General features: G+C 40.6%; 1 protein-coding gene across 1 annotated transcript in view; it reads right to left on the bottom strand.

Moving 5' to 3' along the window:
• Stau2 (staufen double-stranded RNA binding protein 2) overlaps window positions 1-21,355 on the bottom strand; it is a 281,392-nt gene that overhangs the window by 174,524 nt on the left and 85,513 nt on the right. The window contains exons 6-7 of the mRNA XM_059253987.1: window positions 1,389-1,548; window positions 117-224 (exon numbers count right to left, since the gene is read on the bottom strand). Of these exons, the coding sequence (XP_059109970.1) occupies window positions 117-224; window positions 1,389-1,548 (268 nt within the window). The remainder of the gene's footprint in view (window positions 1-116; window positions 225-1,388; window positions 1,549-21,355) is intronic.

Here is a 21,355-nt window from a genome sequence, read left to right as displayed (position 1 = left end):
TCTGGGGCATAAATCATTCCGTGGTAATGGATCTCAACACAAGAAGCATGTGCATTCATCAAACAATCTAGGACATCATTTAACTTGTTTAAATAACCACAGAAAGGCACACGTACCTCAAAACTGACAGGCATATTTCTCTTCAGAGCGATTTCAAACACTAAGCTTATCTCAGACTTATTCGCATCTTTGTCATCGTCCATCTCTTTTCCTGATTCACCATTCTAAGTCACAGGAAACAAAACAAAACGGTAACAACGGAGCCAGACTCCACACCAGCCTTCAGACTCTTCTGCAGCCAGGTGGGTCTAGCTAGAGTCTGAAATAGCAGACATGAGCACACACAGTGGATTCTCCCGGAATTCTCACGAGTCAAGGCTATGCTGAGTTTGAAAGTCTTCTCCCCAGCCACACACTCTTTAAATCCAATTCTTTTACTGCAGAGCTGCACACCTGCCTCACTCCCAACTGTTGCTCTAACACAACCCATGGGCTTCCATAATAGACAGAGTATAGGATGCAAACCAAGAAATGGGACTGTGTCTGGACTAGCTGGCATCACTCACTTATTCACTTATGAAATCCATAGTTCTGGAGCGTCTCATTGTGTGAGATAAGGGAATAAAGGGACAATTCTTGCTGTCAGGAAGCTCACAATCTAATCAAAAATGGTTAACAGTTGCCATGAACAGTTGCACCAGCAGAGAAACATGTATGCCCACCATTATAACAAATTTCAAAGAAAAAAGACTACCATGTTTGGAGAAAGGATAATCTAGGAGATTAAACTGTAAGGTTTGAATAACCCAGCAGAAAAGAACAGAACACTGGCTATACTATAGGAAATGTCTGAACTAGAGATATTATTGAAGTCAATGGAGAAAGTAGATGAAACCATAAGAATGGGTAAAATTATCCAAGAACAGTCTTAGCACTCTAATTTACAAACTAAAGTAGAACTCCAAAATCTCAAACAATCTCCTCCTCTTTACATCCGTTGACCTCAGGCTGGGGACATGGCTCACCTAGGAGAGGGCCTGTCACTAAAGCGTTGGCCTACCTTCCTTGATCTCAGGTTAACACAATGCAATCTCTGCCCAATACAAGGCACATTAAATGTAAGGCAAATGAATGTTACCTTCCATCCTTATACACACATGCTTAAATCCCATGATGCCTGGCAAGCGACTTCCCCAGTGAACTGGGGTCTTCCCGAAGGGATGTATGAGTTTAGTATAGTGACAGGCATGTGAGAGCAAACTATCACGGTCCTTTCCTAGCTGAACAGATTATTTCCTTCATTACACAATTAGTTTATTTGTCTGCTCAGTGCCCCCCCACCCCGGGAAGGCACAGGGATGAGACTGCCACACTCGGCAGAAGCACACCTGGGGAGACTTTTCTGGAATAGGTTCATTCTGCAGCGCTTGAAGGGCTTTCATGGCAGCATTGTGTCTGGCAGCTTGGCGAGTCTTCCCTTCACCAAAGAATTCATTATTTCCTACAGTCAACTGAACATAAAAAATCTTGGGCATTGGGCAATGATACCTATAAAAAGAAAACACAAGCATTAGTTGTTGTGGAATATTATTTTAAAGTGTTACATTTGTTTATGCTGTGGAACATTTGTTTTAATGATGTGTTGTGTTCTTTTATGCTGCAATTGTTTAACTCTGTGAAGCTGTGTTCCTGCGCCTGTCTAAAACACGTGATGGTCTAATAAAGAGCTGAATGGCCAACAGCAAGATAGGAGAAAGGATAGATGGGGCTGGCAGGCAGAGATAATCAATAGAAGGAGAAAAAGAGGGATCAGGAAGCAAGAGAGGATCAAGGAAAAGAAAAGAAGGGGTCAGCTACCCAGCCACCCAGCCACCCAGCCAGACACGGAATAAAAAGGAAAGAAAAGATATACAGAAATAAAGTGGCAAAAGGAAGATGGGATAATTTAAGTTAAGAAAATCTGGCAAGAAACAAGGCAAGCTAAGGCCAAGCATTCATAAGAAAGAATAAGACTCCATGTGATTTATTTGGGAGCTGGGTGGTAGGCCCCCAAGGAGCCCAAAGAGCCAAAGAGTAAAGAGTAAAAAAATAACCAACTACAACTAGTGGCAGCTCAATATGAGTCTATAACCACAATAACCATAAGATTATTTCACACAAAATGTTAGCAACCATGGGATGTATTGTATATTCTCTTACTAACCCTACTACAATCTCAACCTCATGAATATATTTCTAAGGTAAAATGTGAGTCAATATAGCTATACAAATAGTGTACATTGACTTTCATGAAAAATGTAACATTAAACAGAAATGAATGCAATAAAATTATCTAACTGTACCACAGAAGATTTTCTAGTGAAGTTTTAATTAGTTTTGACAGACAAGAATGGAAGAGTTTGCCACTGAGAACAGGCAGACATTGCGGAAGTTGGAGACAGGTGAGCACATTTAGGTGGCTGCATGCACACTGCTGGGCTTATAATAATGGTGTACTAGAGCTATGGGGGTAGAGAGACAGCTTAGTGTGATATAAAGTAATAAAGACATCACATTGACATAACAAAAACTAAAGAATTTATGCCAATTCTTTTTAAAATGTTTATATTAAACTGGCCACAGCACCTGTACATATTTCAGAAGGCAGCGACACCTCATCATGTATACAATGCACTACAATCAGATTAGGGTAACTGGCATGGGGACTACCTCAGAAATGCACCATTTCTTTGTGCTGGAAATGTTCAAAATGCCCCGTTTGAAATACTCACTTAACTTTTGTTACTCACAGCAATACTACACAGAACATATACATTGTTCCTCCAACCCAATGAACCTCATTAAATATCTTCTCATTCTCTCTTGCCCAACACCCTTTTCAGAATGTGGTAACTACTATTCTACTCTCCACATGTCTCAAGATCAAAGTATCAGCTTCCTGACGTACTCGAGAACAAGCAGTGCTTTTCTTCTGTGCCTGGTTCATTTCACTTAACAATGTCCACCAGCTCCACCCCAGCGCTGCACATGAAGCAATTCCGTTCTTTCTATGACTGAGGACACTGCATTGGTAGTGATGCTTTCTTTAGCTCTTTTTCTCTGGGTGCCACCACCACCAGGTAAACACCATTGTCAATGGCTGACTCTGTCTGCAGTGCACGAGGTCCCTCTGCTGCTACCTGTTGTGCTTCAGATGTCCCTGCCTTTTCATTCTTTAACTGGCAGAGAAAATGAACGCAATCAAAACCCCGAGACCGTCATTTCTAGACTGCGTCAGAAGAAGCATCACAAAATATTCTCATGGTTGAAAACCTACCCAGATTTGCATTTAATGAGGCTGAGGGAGCAGAGTGTAACTAGGAAGCTGCTACTATTCAAGGGATAAGAGACTAGGAGAAGAAAGAACACATTGGGGAGAAACTTCACACTCGTTTCTTTGTTTTTGTTTTCTAGACAGGTTTTTCTCTGTGTAGCCCTGGTTATCCTGGAACTCGCTCTGAAGACCAGGCTGGCCTGAAACTCCCAGAGATTCACCTGCCTCTGTCCCCCAAGGGGATTAAAGATGTGCACCACCATCACCGGCTTAAAAGAAATTTTAAAAATTAGGAATTAGGATAGATGATAAAATCTATCAACTCAACAATTACTTACAGAATGTCTTTTATGACAGGATACTATAAAAACAAGTATCATAGTAGAGAAGACAAACAGTAAGTATGACATGTATGTAGAATATCTAGAGTGTTAGAAATACCTGTTTAAAAAAGAAAAAAGAAAGAAAGAAAGAAAGAAAGAAAGAAAGAAAGAAAGAAAGAAAGAAAGGAAGGAAGAAAGGAAGAAAGAAAGAAGGGTTCAGAAGTATCAGACAGCTGTCTGTATAAGGTGGCTTGGGAAGGCTTCATTGAGAAAATGACAGCTTTGTAAAGACCTAAAATAAGTGGGGGAACCAAACCATGCCGGAACCTGGGACAGTATACCTGAGGTACATAGAATACCAAGTGCAGAGGCCCAGAGACATGCTCAAGTAACTAAGGAGGCCCATCTGGCTAGAGCTGCAGGGGTAAGGAAGGAAAGCCCAGGGTAAGAGGCAACCAGATTCTGCAGGCCTTCCTTAAACATTATTTTAAGGATTCACTTCGATCCTAAGAGAAATGGGAAGCCACTGTGAGCAAAAAAGGCATCATCTACACCCTATTTTGGAAGATCATCTCCTGTGCTGAGGGCAGACTGAAGGGGAAGGGCAGGAGAAGCAAGGGAGCTCTAACAACAGCTATAAGAGAAGCCTCAGAAAGGGACAGACAGTGCCTTAACTTGGGTATCATAGTAGAAGAAAGAAGAAGTCCCTAAATTCTACATGAGTTTGAAAACAAAGATGGGATGGCCTAAAGGCTGCCTCCGAAATCTAAGAACTGGTTCAGAGTCACCCTGGAGCTTTAGAGGACTACTAAAGACTACACAAGGGATATGGGTGTGCTGGACGGACACCAGCAGCTCTGCTTTGGAAAGTGAAGCTATTAGGGAGGTCGGACCTCCAGCAGATTTGTCAAGCAGACAATCATAGTTATGAGTTGGGGCTCTAAGAAAAAGGTCTAAGGCAAGGATAAACATTGGGAATAATCAATACAGAGATGGCATTCAAACATGCAAGAAAAATACGAACGCTGGGGGATTCAGAGCTAACAGAAAGACCAATAAGCACAAGTCCCTAACGTGGAAAAGGCGTGTTAAGAACAAGGGACTAAAGACACCCTGGGTAAAGACAAAGGAAAGTAGGACTGGGCAATATGATCACTGAATTGAGTGACCCAGCACCATGAACAGGATCAATAACGTGGAAAAGGCGTGTTAAAGAAGAAGGGACTGAGGAGACCCTGAGTAAAGACAAAGGAAACCAAGATGAAACCAATATGATCACTGACTGGAGTGACTTAGCACTGTGAACTGGATCAATTTTGATGGAATAATGGATTTGTAATTGTAACGCTAAAAATTAAGTTTAAAAAAATCATTCCAGTGCTGGAAAATGTTTCCAAACCAAAGTCCTGCTTTTTTTTTTTCTTTCTTTCTTGCCATGCTAGGGATTGAACCCAAGGGTTTGCATGTGGTAGACAAGTACTCTACCACCAAGTTATACCCTCAACTTGAAGTCACAACATATTTTAAATGATTATTAAATATCCAAGTAGTGGTACTCTTCAGACAGTCTGAGATAAAACTGGAGAGAGTCCACAATGTTAAAGTTTACTGGGCAAATGGGACTAAATCAATGAAGATTTACTGAAGATGAAGACTGGTACCAAAGAGCAGATTAGCAAGGCAACAACTGAGACCCTGTGATAGAGAGACACCTGAAAAGGATCCATGTGAAGGAACCTAGAGAGAGCCTGAGGTTGGACTCTGATTAACACCTACGATCAAAGCGCAGGGAAGCAACAGATGGCAGAGGACGGAATAAAGAGGGTCAGAGCCAGAGAAGAGATTACAGCATAATGTCCAGGACAGGGAGAATCAACAGCGTCCAGAGACTGGAGACATCAGTGCACGGCAGCAGAAAAAGTCACTGTTTCACACGCTAAACATCATTTGTATGGCTCATGGTGTTCCATTATATTCTTTTTTTTTTCCATTATATTCTTAATAAGGTATTTTAAGTGAATATAAGTATCCTTATTTTTAAATTAGGAAACATAAAAAAAATTAAAGAAAAAAACAATGACAGTAAAATACTATTTTTAACCTCCAAAGTCTTAAAATGAATTTTAAAACGCAATCTTTTTGTCCTTTGATTACAATAACTAAAGAGGGTATTGAAAGCACAACTCCCTATGACTTACCACTCATCCTTTTAATCCAAAAATGTCAACAGACCAATATGAATAGTGTATGTATACTGTCCTCACTCTGACATCCACATGTGTAGTTTCCCACCTCCACACGACTGTACATATTTAATTGGTTCTATAAAACTTCAAGATACACTACTTGAAATCAGAAATCAACTCCTGAACTGATCTTACATGGCAAGCTTTCCCCGTAGAGCAAATGCTTACAATTAATTATAAACTTCTGAAAACAGAGGTCCACAACTGGAATGCTAAGACCTTTAACTACAGCAGAGGGAGTGGGCGCCACTATAATCACTAAGGTCTGCTGACAATTACAAAACTCATTTTGGTTTGCCACAGAGACAAACAAAATTTCTGTTCATTATAACTTTACTGGAATATGATGTCATAACACATAACCATACTGAAACAATCTGCTGATTTTTCTGACCAAAATATTAATTGCACACTAAAGAGCCCTTGGGGCCTCTTCCTTTGGGCCATCAAATATGGCTTTATGTATGTGTATAGGCATGCATTTTGATATATATGTATATATAAATCATACCATATAAATATCAGAGGGAAAATTAAGTATATTGCATTTTTTACATAAAAAGTAAAATATCCTAGTAGTAACAACAGGAAATACCAAGACCTGATGCCTGACTTGTTTCATTCCAGTTTCCCTTCATCCTCTGGCTTAACAATGATTCTTAGTAATATACCCCACATGGTTTGAATATCTTACACATCACATCTCCTCAGAGCACCATGACAATTAAGATTAGCCAGAGCACTCTGATTAATAGCATCCAGACCGCACTACAGGAGAGATGACAAAGAATGCTTCATCAAATGGAATACTGTGTGTAGAGGTCCTTGCCTCGAAATACTTATTTCCTTGGGTAAAGAAACACTTAAAGCTTCTTAGCTTTCAAAGGTGGTATGTTCTATCTAATGACATTCCTTTTCCTGTTCGTATTTTTTTCAAACAGTGAGCTCAATTTTGATAACGAACATTCAACATATGATGTATTTATTTCTACAAATTAGAATATATGTAACTAAGCAGCTAGAAGTCTGTGCCCAAAGCTTAGATTCCCATACTGTTACTACCGTTAAGAGACGAACCATGAAAAACCCTGCCGTGCGATGATTAAATGGCCTCTTCCCACCCGCGGCCTCCACAGTGTGGCTCTGCCTTCATCAGGGCCATTTTCTGTCCTAATGAAAATCTACACTCTGACCCCGGTCTTCTGAATGAGTCTCTGCAGTAGAGGACCCTGGGTTGCCTTGATGACTGCCTAGCTGTCGCAGAGCCAATGCTCCAGGCTTTCCTTGCACAAGACAGCCTTGGCCACCAGGCAGCCGCCTCAAAGGAGGGGACAGAAGCACTCCTTACGGCACACTGCTACGTCCTGTGTATCTGTTTAATCCTTACAGTGGCCTGGTCCCAAAGCTCACTTTGAAGGTAACAACTTTCCCCAACAGAGTTGTTGAGAGTCAAATTCAAGTCTGCCTAACTTCAGAGGTTCAAGAAAATCTTGAAGAATTCTCTAAGACCAACAAGATAACCCAGTGGGTAAAGGTGCTTGCCACCAAGCCTGAAGACTTAACTCACTCCCTCGGACCTGAATGCTGAAAGGAGAAAAACCTTTGACTTCACAAACAGATGTTTGCGTGTGTGTGTGTGTGTGTGTGTGTGTGTGTGTGTGTGTGTATGCAACAAACAAACAGATAAACAAACAAACAAACACAGAGTGCCTAAAACTCTGCCTTATAATCTTCTAGCTCTGGCCATTTTTGTTTATTCCACCATCTCCTTAGTGGCCAGGAAAGCTAATGCAAGGGTTCTAAAGGCATGTGCACTAAGAGATGCTGGCCTGTCACCACACGGCTGCTGAAGCAAACAGCACTTCACAGTGACTACCTGAGCTCCACAGCATGAAGTTCAAACACAAAGTGCTGGCAGTCAGAGCCACACTGCTAAAAAGCCTAGACTGTACAGAAGCCACTTATACGGGTGCTTCTCCATGCTTCACTGTTCCCTACTTGGTGGGTATGTGGGCGAGGGGGGAGAATAAACACAAAACACTGTAAATTAAAAAGCTTCCTTTCCCCTAGATACACAAGAAGTCTTCAAGACATATGAGACAATACAACAATCAAGAAAGGACACACGAGTCCTTTAAATTAATACTTCCCATCCTAATAGTTTCTAAGTAAAGGAAAACTAGCTTCCCATGTGTTACTGTGGCAATCTTCTATACCACATAACCTTGCTGTCCTCCCTAAAGTGACTTCATTCAAAGCCTTCTTTCTCAACTCCTTTATGCCTTCTCTCTAAACAACAAACCCATCCGTCCTCCCTATCATCCGGCTGTTGCCTTATTTCCAGCATCTCACGTTCCTAGATATCATTTTTACAAGGTGAGAAAGATACATTCCAAACAACATTCAGACCTAAAAAATTGGAAAATAATTACCTCATTTCATTTGGCAGTGTTACTCATAAATTTCAATACAGCTTAGACATTCATATCTCTTCTACAGGTTTATATCCAAAGCACATGAAAATGTTATCTCCTGATCTAACTGGGAGAGGCTGGGTTCTGTTTATGTATAATTCAGACTGAAAACAGAGTGCCACTCAACCTTTCTATCTCAGTTTACTAGTTATCTGTAAAATATTTGCAGAACCTATGATTTAAAAATTCTAAAGGCCCAAACTTAGCATTCAAATGACACTGGATTCTTTTTACTCTTTGTATACTTTTGGCAGCTCTAACCCAAATTCTTTCCCTTGCAACAGAAAAACAACAAGTTTTATCATAAGGCTGTAAAGTAGTCTTGGCACATTTTCAAATTCTACATATATAAAATATCTAGATAGTTCTTTCTTCACATCTATAAAATTTGAAAATACATCTTTTATAGGGTCTGAGTTTTAATTTTAAGGAATTCAAATATTAGGACTGGTTTGAAAAGATTCACAGGCAAGCTGAAAGAGTTTAAAAGGAGGTGTGAGGACATTGCTCCTGTTCTGTTTGTGGAACTCCCCTAATTATGTCTTAGGTACCTAGGAGAAACTACACAAAGAACATGAAAGAAATTCTGGGATAGGGTGTTTCAGAGCGGTAAGTTCAATGGCATGGTGGCATCACAGTTTCAAGTCTTTAGCTGCACTGAAGTTAACTGGAAATGTTCTGCAGAATCAACTCAACAAAAGTAAACCTGTGTTCAATTAATTTGGTAGATTGACAGAATTTAGGCTAGGAGAGCAAGAAGACAGCAGTCGGCCTGTGTCACACCTGTCCACATAGAGGACTATGCCGAGCAGAGGATGCTCTCGAGGCCTGCTGCTGTGAACACACCACTGGCACCCTCATGAACTACTCACACCTACTATTCTTGCCCCTTCCCTCAGCTGTCTCTACCTAAACCATCACGACCGCATCGGTAACAGAGTTATGGCAAAAGAAGACTCTAGCCTTTAGATCATCCACGCCCCCACAAACTCAATTCCATTTAGAGATGAGGAGAACAGGGAAAGGATGGTAACTAACCTCCCCAAGACCACTTAATGTGAGCTGGCATCTGGGCCTAGCCAGGCTCACTGGTAGCCCAGGTTCAACCTCTCAACCAACCGCACAAGCATGAACTGAAAACTTTGAAGCCATGCTACATGTGAATATAAAGACCACTCAAATCTAGCTACACTTAGGAGACCTGGCAGATTCAGAATCTCTCTCTGAGCTAGTGTCACAAGAAAGACACCAGTCACCAAAGGAAACACTGGGGACATTCTAAGTTGGAAACTGGCTGAGAAGTTCCCCACTCCTTGTTCCTTCCTCGTCTCTCTTAGTCCACCTCTCTGAAATCTGAGCTTATAAATTGTAACTTCTCCCATTTCCACAGTTCAGTTGGCCGGCCTATCTCCAAAAGAATACTAATAGAGGGAGTGGAGGGCATTCTTGACTTGTTCCTTACGAACTGGAACACAGCTGCGGTATCTCCAGTAAGTACATCATTGGCTACTGGACTAGATGAAGGGGAAGGAGGGAAGGAAGAGAGAGAAAGCAAGAATTTGAACAAATGTACATCTATAAGGTATATATTCTACAGTACCAAGAAAGTACCCAATTGTTTGTTTTTTACTCTTTTGGGGGGCCCACCACCCAGCTCCCAAACAAATCACACGTGGAGGCTGATTCTTAATTACCAATGCCCAGCCTTAGCTTGGCTTGTTACAAGTCAGCTTTCCTTAATTGATCCTGTCTACCTTTGGCCTCTGGGCTCTTCCCGTTCTCTTACTTCTGTGAGTCTTACTCTTACTCCTTGGCTTGCTGTGTAGCTGGGAGGCTGGCCCCTGGAGTAATCCTCCTTCTCTGGCTACTTTTCCCTCCTCCCAGGTTTCTCCCTCTATATATTCTCTCTGCCTGCCATCCCCATCTATCCTTTCTTCTGCCTTGCTATTGGCCATTCAGCTCTTTATTAGACCAGTCAGGTGTTTTCCACAGGCACAGTAACACAGCTTCACAGAGATAAACAAATGCAACATAAACAAAAGTAACACACCTTAAAATAATATTCTACAACACCCAATTATTTAGAGTGCTGTACTTTCAAAGAACAGAATTTTTAAAAAAGAACAGAATTTAAAGAAAAAAAATCCCATTGTGTTTTCAGCATCTGTGTAGACAGCACTGACTTTATCTTTTACCTTTCAGTTAAATAAGCTTTACCGACCCACTTTCCAATAGCAAAACAACTCTCCATCAAAGTATTGTGGGTTCCATTTATCACCACTGTAGTTAGGACTGTCTCCTAACACGCATAAGTAATAATCATCAGGCACATCCCCATGTCTTCTACACTAGCACTGCAGAATCAGCTGCCAGGGTTATTTTCAGTGCCTTAAAACAATCCGTTCCTTAATTTACAAAGACAGTAAAACTTCACAGGGAATCATCTAGGCCAACCGCTTTTCTACAAGATTGTGGGTGACACTAGGTGGCTACCTGTCCAACTAGCTATTCTTAAAATATGACAGAAATCCAAATCTTTATCTTCTTCCAAGGTAGATCTGGTAAATTTCTATCTCCCTACAAAACCACCCTGTCCATCCAGGTTCTAAGGCTATTTTTACCATGAGTTAATGTAGTCCTAAAGTTCTCGAGGACTACTTTTTTATCGCTTAAGTGTCCACATCCCATTCCGCCTTATCTGTGCTTCAAATCCATATTTGCTCACCTTATTAGATTACATCTTTACACATTCTATTAGGTCTTAGTAAAAACAAAATGCTGCATTTCAAGTACCTTTCCTATCTTTATGTAGCCATCTTGTATTTCCACACTTCCTTTCTCTTTTGTTATTCCTTTTCTAAGTTCTTCTGTTGGGTACTCAATTTACTTTCATGGTATCATTTCCAACATAAGCATAAGACTAATGACTTTGTCTTCCCAGATGCCTTTTATTGTTCAAAGTATAGTGCGCTCAAGAGGAAATATGCTATAGTGTTCTCTAACTGCCTGGCAATGAAGGCCTTGTAGAGGGTCATCAGTGTGTCTTTAAGGACACACCTAGAGAAAGCCTTGGGGAAGCAGTCAATGTTTAATCTACTAAGGCTCTTAGTGTGAATATAATAAAAATTACTTCACATTTTAAGAAATGTAATTGAAAAATGTTTCTCAAATACCTTTTATAAACTTGAAAATAAATACTGGTAGAGAAAAGATTTTGAGATTTAGAGTGAGATAACTGGATCCATCCATAGATGGCCCAGGGAAAGCAGCTTTATGTCAAGCCTAATCAGGTGTAAGACTGACTTCGATTGCATCAACTTTCCAATTTTATATAAGTGACAATCTATGTAGAAATTACTTAATTTTTTTTGTGTGTAATAGCATAGCATAGCTGTACATTTATTTAGGGACAGCTTTTCAAATAAATAAATGGATTATATATATTGTGAACCTTAAAATCTTTTGTAAAATGTTTTAAAGAAATACAGTCTTAAGTTTTTACCATATATTTACTATATATGACCTGCTCAAAATGCTAACAGATTCCTAAGAGTAAGAAATATAGTAAAGACATGACTCGTGAATTACATGGATTCTTCCACAATTCCATCTTGGTTAATGCTTCTCTGAAAATGTTCTTTGTGCATTACTAGTGTAGAAAATCTCTTAAGTCCTTTGCAGTAACAAAACAATTATGAAACTATTTCTAGAAAATAGTTGAAATGCTTCTGTTTCCCCACAATGTTAAGCCCATAAATATTTGTTTTGAGTTTTAAATTTTTATTAGCAAGGAAGTATAAAAATATAATCAGACTATATTTTAAAGGGTTTTTGTTTTTATCTTTTCATGGATAAATTGCCTCAGTGATGGCTAGAATTCAAGAGTCAAATGGACAGGAGGAAAGTGGAGTGTCGCCTCCAAAGCTTCCACGAGCTCCAGAAACTACTTTGTTACAATGTCTGACCCAGACATCTCCTCCAGTGTTTTTGCTGATCAAAACTAACTATCAACTTTGGACGTTTGCCCATGGCAAATACTCCCAAAAGAAACACAGAGACATTACATCAGCGGTGTTACAGCAAGATCAATGTGCTTTGATGGTGAGCCGAACGGTAATTAGACTTACTGCACACTTGTAGTCTTTTGTCTCTTTCATTGAAATCTAAGTGAATCTGGTTGTACATCTGCATATAGTTTAATGATAACAATAACCTGCAAGTTAATAGCTATTCATTGGAATATAAAAAATTTACTTGGCATTTTCCCAGCTAATTGTTTTTACAGCTTGAATTCACTTTATGCATTAGCTGCATTCATAAAAAAGTTACATGAAGCAAATATTTTCATACTAAATTCCATTTTCCCACTGTTGCCCAATATTTAATAATCTTGAGCTATATTTCTGTAAGAAAATGTTGGCTCTAACACATTATAAAAATTATAATTAAAATGCATATGCCCAAGAATAGGTATATTTAATCAATTATTTTATAAAAACACATTTTATCTTCTCACCTGCAATAAAATTAGCCTAACGGATAATTACTTTGTTTCATATTCTCACAAGCATTAGAAGTAAGTGTAGGTTTTCAATAGCAACTGCAGGCTTTTAACGTGGCTTTACAGAGCCAGGCCTGGTGATGAACGACTTTAATCCCAGCACTGGAGAGACAGAGGCAAGCGGACATCTGTGAGTTCAGGCCAGCCAGGTCTACATAGGGAACTCTGTCTCAGAAACCAAACAGAAAAACTAAATATAGAAGTACAATGTACAATTTATTAGCTGGAATTGCATCATGGAGACTGGCTGTCAGATTTCAGCAATACAAGGACTGTCAGACCAATGACAGTAATCACCCTCAGACCTTGCAAATTTCTTCTGCTGTTGGCAATACATCTCAGGGTTTTCAATGCCATCCACACTAGTTTACTAGAATCCTACATCTCCTTTAGAGGCCACACACTTTCTGATTCAAGGGTTTGTTTTCAAACAAATGCAAAGGAGATACGCATAGCTACTTGGATCTTATGCACAAAAATGTAAAAAGAAACTTTTGCTGTAACAGATGAAGAACTGGAACCTTTCAAAACTGTCCTATGCAGTCCTATTTTTTTAATTAGTACCTTGAGTTAATGTTCTAAACTTGTAGTTTTCAAGCATCATACATTAAAATACTTTCCATACAAATCCTCTGCAGAATATCACAGGGACTACAGTCATCTATGCTCTCCTTGTCCTTCTTACACAGATAATCAAGGTATGCTTTTCTACCAAATCAACACTGAGCGTACAATCGCCAACTCCTCTTTATTTTTGCCATGTGTCCCAAAGCAAAGTACAACACCAAGTAAATGAGAGACCACTAGAAAAGATGCATGTTAACATCCAGTCTGCCAGGAGAACTTCCCCACAGGAAGGGGCTGGAGGAATACTTAGAGCCTTCAAAGGTTAATGATTTATACTTCTGATTACCATGATTTCTTCTTACTCACAATAGGGATAAGACTGAGTGTGTCATATTCTTATCTCCCCACAAAGCAGCTTTTTAGGACATTCTGAACAAGTCTCTCAAGATATCTTAATATTCCCAGAAGGATATTTACACGAGTTAGTTCAGTAAGAGGGGGAAGCATGTGAGAGTTTGGAGAGCCTGTTCAGCCCTCTCCCAGCAGGTGACAGACACATGGTACCAGAACACCAAAGGCTCTGGAAGTCCCAGCTGTTCTCACTCCTTTCCTCTGGGCAACTAACCCATTAGCCTTCTTAGATACACCACCATGTTCCCATGATGCTTCAGCCCTTCCTGTGCTTTCTGTCATTAGCCACTAGCTCCAAGAAGAACCCAGGGACCATGGCACTAGCACCATACTATCTGCTGAAAGAAATCCAGGGAAGAATGCAATCCTACAGGCCTGGGACGACATGTCTGATGAGTCTGAGGAGCAGGAAGTGGGCAGTGTGGTTGAGTCACTGAAGTGAGAAATGCTGCTAATGAAGTCAGAGGTATGACTAGTCAGATTTATATAAGGCCGTGAGTTTGTCCTCTGACTGCCTCCAGCATTGCTCACACTACAACAAGGAAAACAGTTTCAGACCTCTGCAGGAAACAAGGGTCACTCGACAATGTCAGCACACTTCAAAACAGCAGACAGTGGGTAGATACGCACCGACAACCTCAAACAGTGCCATTTCAAAAAGTAGACACCACCAAACACATCTCTGGATATTTTTAATGAAGGCAACTAAAAAGTTTTAAATTCTCTTTTCTATGTCATAAAGAACATTTATTTACATGTTTGGAGTGATGGTCTACATGGACTGTTCAGTGACCTGTCAATCACAGTGTAGCAGTCTATAACTCATTTATCTTTGAAGAGATGCATCTTGAACAGAGAACACGAGAATGTCAATAAATCATAAAGAAAAAAAGAAGAGGGAAGTAAGTCAAGGTTTTTGGTAACTGAAGCCAAGAAAAAGCCTGGGAAATTAATGGGTAATAAGCTCCCAGGAAACTCAAACTGAGAAAAAGCAGCAAGCCATGATGAGAATAATACCTATGATGATTAAATACACAGCCCCAGAATTACTGCCTAAGAACCTAAATCTCACCTCAAATAAAGAGAAAAGCCCAATGCTGAAGCCGCCTATTTTTACTGCAGCAAAAGAAGAAGAGAAAATCCCTGCAAGGCAGAGGACACCGTAAGTTGACAGTGGCCGGTGTGCTGGTGAGGTCAGTTCTAGACTGCTTTAGAAACACAGGTTAACAGAAACCAACACGAGCGACTGACCTGGACTCAGGCAGGATTAGAAGGAAAAATAATTTCCTTTTGTTTTAAAGTGGACTGTGTAAACAACTCACAAGTCCAATACTACCAAAATGTCTGCATTGATTTAGAGAAAGCCTTCCATGTGTTCTTAAAAAAACAGGATGCCAGAAAAACTAGTAAGTCATTCAGATCTAGGGAGTATAAGGTTCCTTAAGTACATGAGAAAGCAATGTAGAGTTCTGGAACCTGAGATGTATGTGGGAGTGCAGAATGAATCTTAAACAAGTTTTACTTAATATTGTTTTTGTTATTCTTCTTTTAAAATAAAATCACTCAAGAGAACAAAAGGAAGGTTTGTAGATAATCTCATTTACAACAGGAGAAACTTCTGTGAGACCTTTAGGGAAGGCTGTAGTCCCAGCCTGAGAGTCAGGACTCTGAGAACGCCCTCCAGGACAGTGATCAACACTGACAGGAGCATGGCCACAGCCATCTCTCAGGAAGCCCAATCACCCCAGTTATGCGAGAGGAATTCTGGCCAGAAACCAAACCCTGGCGAGCTGATGGATTCGCTGTGATGTCAAGTGGATGAAGGGCTCCACTGCTAATCTTATTTGTCACTGCTCTCTTGTTTTATCAAAATGTAATGCAATAAAATCAAATCAGCACAGCCTTTTACTTCTCAAACTTAAGCCGGCCAGGACACTCCTGCAAATACTTGAAAACATCGTATAACGACGCCATGTAACTCTTCAAGGAAGGAAAAAGATTAGAGTAGATGACTCTCATGCTAGCTATTCCAAGGGTGATGCTCTGTGCAAGGACAGTGACTTCTGCTCACACAAGGAAAGTGGGAAGTCTCATTCCTGCAGTCCTAGTGGCTGGCATCTACTATGATGTCTAGCACTTAAAAGAAGTCCAATAAAGATGTTAAATGAGGGACTAACAGCTAACACTTATTAAGTGGCTTACTAGATGCCAGCACTGGTCATTCAGTAACTCACTTAAATTTCCAACAGCCCTCAGTAGTAAATGCTTCCGTTTTCATTCACAGAAACTAAAACATGCTCTGGGTGTCTTGACATAATTGGAGCTAGCTTTTGATTGAAGACACACCAACTGCACGGCCTTGACTGGTCACACTACCCCACTGTCCTCCTCCTGAGATGAGCGGATGGATGATGGCAAGAATGGAAAGCAGACTCACAGCAGCCATGTTCTCAGCTAGAGCAACACAAATCAGGTCTTGACGAATGGTGGACTCCAAGTGAGAGAAGCATGTAGGACCTTGTAGAGGAGGACGGGGTCAATGTGCACCCTCTAAACCCTGAGTGTGATCTCTGAAACACGCTTTCAACCTGCTTGTACCCAGGAGGCATATGAGAAGATTCAAAAACAGCGGCTGACATGGAAGGGGAAGGGGCCTAGCACTCAATGCTGAACTACGGACAACTGATGGATTCTGGGAGACTGAATCACTGTTTTAAGTGGAACCTACCAGTCCCCAATGGACAGCTCCAAACTCAAAGTCACCAGACTGCCTTGGTTAAACTCAGCAGGTTATAAACCAAAACAATTAGACATGAATGTATGTGAAAAAGATTTGTAGACAAAAGAGGGGATAGGCAAGAGTAGTAGGGAGACAGGAAAAGGTGAAAGGTGAGAGTGATCAATACCCATTATGTACATGTGTGAAATTGTAAACAAACAAACAAAACTACAGTCTGGGGCTGGGGGATGGGTCAGACAGCAAAAGGACCTGAACCGAATCTCCAAAATCCACATTTAAAAAAATAGCTGCCAGGCAGTGGTGGTACCCACCTTTAATCCCAGCACTTGGGAGGCAGTGGCAGATGGATTTCTGAGTTCGAGGCCAGCCTGGTGAGTTCCAGGACAGCCAAGGCTACACAAGCCTGTCTCAAAAACAAACAAACAAACAAATAAACAAACAGAAAAGCCAAGTGCTCCTGCTCTCAGATTTCAGTCAGAGCACGTCAGGGTTTTGCTGAAAACCTGCAGTGAGTCCGAACTGTATGTAACCCAAGAGGACAAGCTAGGATTCTTCAGTGACCAAAGCCTTACATAAATTAACTCCTAGCCACATCTTTGACTCCACTTCTCCAGCCACACTGCCCCTCCCGTTCCACAGGCTCATCAGCCTGCCCCATTGATCTGTTGCTTCTCTCTAAGCTCCCCTTGGTATTCTTTGTTCAAATCATACCTTCCCAAGAAGACCTCTCCACTTACAATTACAATGCCATTCCTTACAATCTCTATTTTCCCACTGGCCACCCCACCGTAGATAGCTCTCCACTTTCAAATTGACTATGAAGCATACCTGCATTTTTTAACTGCCTGACCAGCATGTAAGCCTCACCCGTGCTAAATGAATGTACTACACACACACACACACACACACACACACACACACACACACACCACTGTTAGAGCGAACGGGAAACAACCGAGTGTCCAAAACTACAAGCTGGGTTAAACAAATTATGGAGTAACCACACAGTGGGATACTAATCAGTTCTTAAGTAAATGAAGCAGAAATTGTTTCTAGTCTGACCAAGTTAGGCTCTGACTGGGAAAAAAAAAAAAACTCTTACAGGACACTATAAACTGAATAGAACACAAAAAACAAACTTGGTTCAAGTCTCTAAAGAGTGAAAAAAAAATAGTCTGGGGACCGAGTTACCATCTGGAAGAGGGGAATCCTAGATGAGACCCAGACAGAGAGCCCCACATTCTAGATACAAAACCCTGCCCGATCTCTAGCTGACCCATGAGCTACACTGGAGGAGCCACTGAAATGTGAGCTGTGTCCGGGGCAGGAGGAAAACAGCCTTGTTTGTAGGCTGTGGGCAGAAGAACCGCTGTTCAAATGATTCTTTAAAGCCTTTCACGACGCCCACATTGTGGAGCTTGCGGGTGGTGGATGCTCCACCTATACCAGCTGCTGTGTCTCAAGAGTCAACGACCTTGCTGCTCCTGCAGGCTGCAGAGATGCTCAGCAGGGAAAGGGCCAGACCCCAGCCCTGAGACCTGAGTTCAATCCCCAGGACCCGCTGTGGACAGAGAGAGCCAGTTCTCCCCATTTGTCTTCTGACCTCCCTCCACACACACACTGTTGCAGATGCACACTCACAAAAATGCCCACAAAGTAAACAAAAAAACAAATAAATAAATGTAGTAATTTTTTAAAGGAAAAGAAACACGGGATTTTAAAGCACGTTTTCTAATTAACTGGACCAACTAAACCCATTAAGTATACTTACTACTTGGGTCATGTGAAATATTCTTCTAAAAAAGACAGCCCACCAGATTAACTTCAATTGAACTGACATTTTAGATAGAATTGTACAGTAAAGTTCTAGATCCCATGTTTTCCAAGGTATTCTTAGAGTAGCAACATCTCATCCCAGTTTACTTATTTTTAGAAATCTTCTCTATGGGCAGAAAGATGGTTCCGAGGGTCAAGGCACTTAATACCAAGCCCAATGGCCCGAGCTCAATCCCCAAGAACTACCCGGTAAAAGGAGAGGACCAATTCCCGTGAGTTGTCCCCTGACCTCTACATGTGTGCTATGGTGTGTACACCCACACTTTTACAAATAAACAAATATCATTTCAAAAGTAAACTTCTGACACTGCTGACCAAACTGAAGGAGACTATTTCTGAAAAGAAAAGAAAAATGCTTGTGCAATCAATTCTGTAAGAAAACACTACAATGTATTTTAACTATATTTAAATCAGTACCAAATATAATAATTTCTCCATAAACATGGGGAACACACAAAATTATTCAAATTTTCTGTTTCTACTGCCAAGAAGTATTTCTTAAATCCAAGCGTTTCCTAACATAATATGCAACATCCTATTGCTAGTCAACAAGAAAAAGAAAACTAAAATTAAACATTTATCATCTACCAGAAAAATAACAAGAATAAATACAAGGTGAAATTCTTTTTTTTTTTTTTTTTTTGGTTTTTCGAGACAGGGTTTCTCTGTGTAGCTTTGTGCCTTTCCTGGAACTCACTTGGTAGCCCAGGCTGGCCTCGAACTCACAGAGATCCGCCTGGCTCTGCCTCCTGAGTGCTGGGATTAAAGGCGTGCGCCACCACCGCCCGGCACAAGGTGAAATTCTTAAAAGACACTGATTTGAAGTCTTGGTTCTGCATAAAAACAGTTTATCTTTCATAAACTCATCAAATAACCTCCTGAGAAGACCCAGAGAGCAGACACTTTCAGCTCTGCAAGCCAAATGGCCTGGGGTACACCTCTTCGCCCCTGCTGTAGAGCTGAAGATGCCTACCCCAGAGGGTGTGGCTGTGGACCATGACATCTGATGAATGGGAGCTACCATCTAAATTCCATATAACTTTGACACATCACAAAATATGACTGTTTATTTTTTATTTTAACGTGCAAACTTAAATCATGGGGTGATGGAGAAACGGGCGGCGCTTGGTCTGTCTTGTGAGCAGCAGCTTGCCAAGCCCCAGTTGAGAATGTGGTTACTGGAAACCCTCGCCAAGGACTCTCATAACAAGAGAGTTTATGAATCTGCTTTCCACTGTGCCACCGTTTCCTATACAGTAAACTCTGGCACACTATCACCTGCCAAAATAATAACTGAGCCAATGCTATGAGAGCTAAAATAGTGGATCCTTAAAATTAAAAAGTGGGAGGCAGTAGAAAGACAGAAAATTGTTATTTTGTTACATATTTCAACATCATAAATTTCACACAGAATTAAACTCACACTATATAATTTTGTTTATTGAAGTTATTGGTTACTTTTATGCCAAACTTGGAACTCCATTAACCTTCAGTGTGATTTAGTATTAAAATGTGGCCACAAGAATCCTGGCATTTTCATAGTTGATCATGTTCCATATGGTAATACCAAAACATCAAGACTGCCAAAGGACAGAATCAAGAAAAATGTGTTCTACTTGTAACTTACCTTTTATTAGTTGTAGCTTATCTTTTCTGATATTTTAACAAAATTATTATGAAAAAAAACTTGCAAATAAAAAATACTACACACCAAGATAAACCAGACCCAACGTCTATACATCTCAATGAACTTCTATGCAGTCAAAATAGTCGTTCTGAATCTCACCTTTAAGTAGATGTTAAACAACCTACAGAAGTCATCATTTCCTCCAGTCTGCTCTATAGCATTATCTATGTCCATTAACATAACTGAGTCTGAGAAATACTATACATTATATACATCCCTAGATTTACCATGCATGCAAATTTAAGTTCTGAGACATCCTGCAGCAAGAAACTTAATGGTTTACTTTACTACTGTCCAAAATTACACAATTACTTTCTTTTGGTGCAAAGCTTACTAACATTCAAAAAAGCTCCAAGTCTTTAAAACACACTTTGAAATCTCTTTTAATCTCTAATACAGGCTGGATAAGCATCTCTTCAGAAACATAGAGAAATTCTCAGATAAACACTCCTTGGGGGAGACAGAATCAGGTTTTACTCCTCCTTCAATGCCTGGACCAGTAAACTGTTTTTTTTTATTTTGTTTCTATTCTCTCACAAAACTTTCCTAATTGATCCAGCCATAACCACAGTTACACTTCTATTGTTTCTCTATGTAAATGTGGCCAAGTCTCTTCCTACATAAACATTCATTTCTCCTACCCACTCCCAACACTCCGAAGAGAATAACTAAATTCTGCAGGATGGTCCACTTCCACCCCTCTCTAGCAATCTTCTCAAATCCCCGTTCCTCTGTTTATCTACTTTAGCAACAGGAAGTTGGCAGAGGTAATAAATACTACACAGTATGGGGAGATGGGGGGGGGGGGCAATGTCAGGGTGGGATGCAGTGGAATGCAATTTGAAAGAGTTGTCATGAAAAGCAAGGCTGAAATGGTTACATTAGGTCACACAAGAAAACAAATCTGTCTAAAATGGGCGTGTTGCTGACTTTTTTGGGAAATGCCCTAAAGTGGCTGGAGGGAGACAACCTTGGAAGGGTTGTGTGAAGGTTCTATGTTGAGCACCAGCTGCCACACTCTTGACCCAAGAGCTGCAGTGAAGGAGGAAGGGGAGATATACCAGCACAGCCAGCCAGATCCAGCACTGGCAATCAGTGGGGTGACACATCACCCAGACATCTACTGAAGCGAAATGGTAGGTCAGAGAGAGAATGATGTCTGGAAGAGTAGAGACTTGTATGATATTGTACATGTAG

The sequence above is a fragment of the Peromyscus eremicus genome, chromosome 2, assembly GCF_949786415.1.
Source record: "Peromyscus eremicus chromosome 2, PerEre_H2_v1, whole genome shotgun sequence".
NCBI lineage: Eukaryota > Metazoa > Chordata > Mammalia > Rodentia > Cricetidae > Peromyscus > Peromyscus eremicus.
Note: the sequence above shows the minus strand (reverse complement) of the source record. Positions and strands in the feature narration are given on the sequence as shown.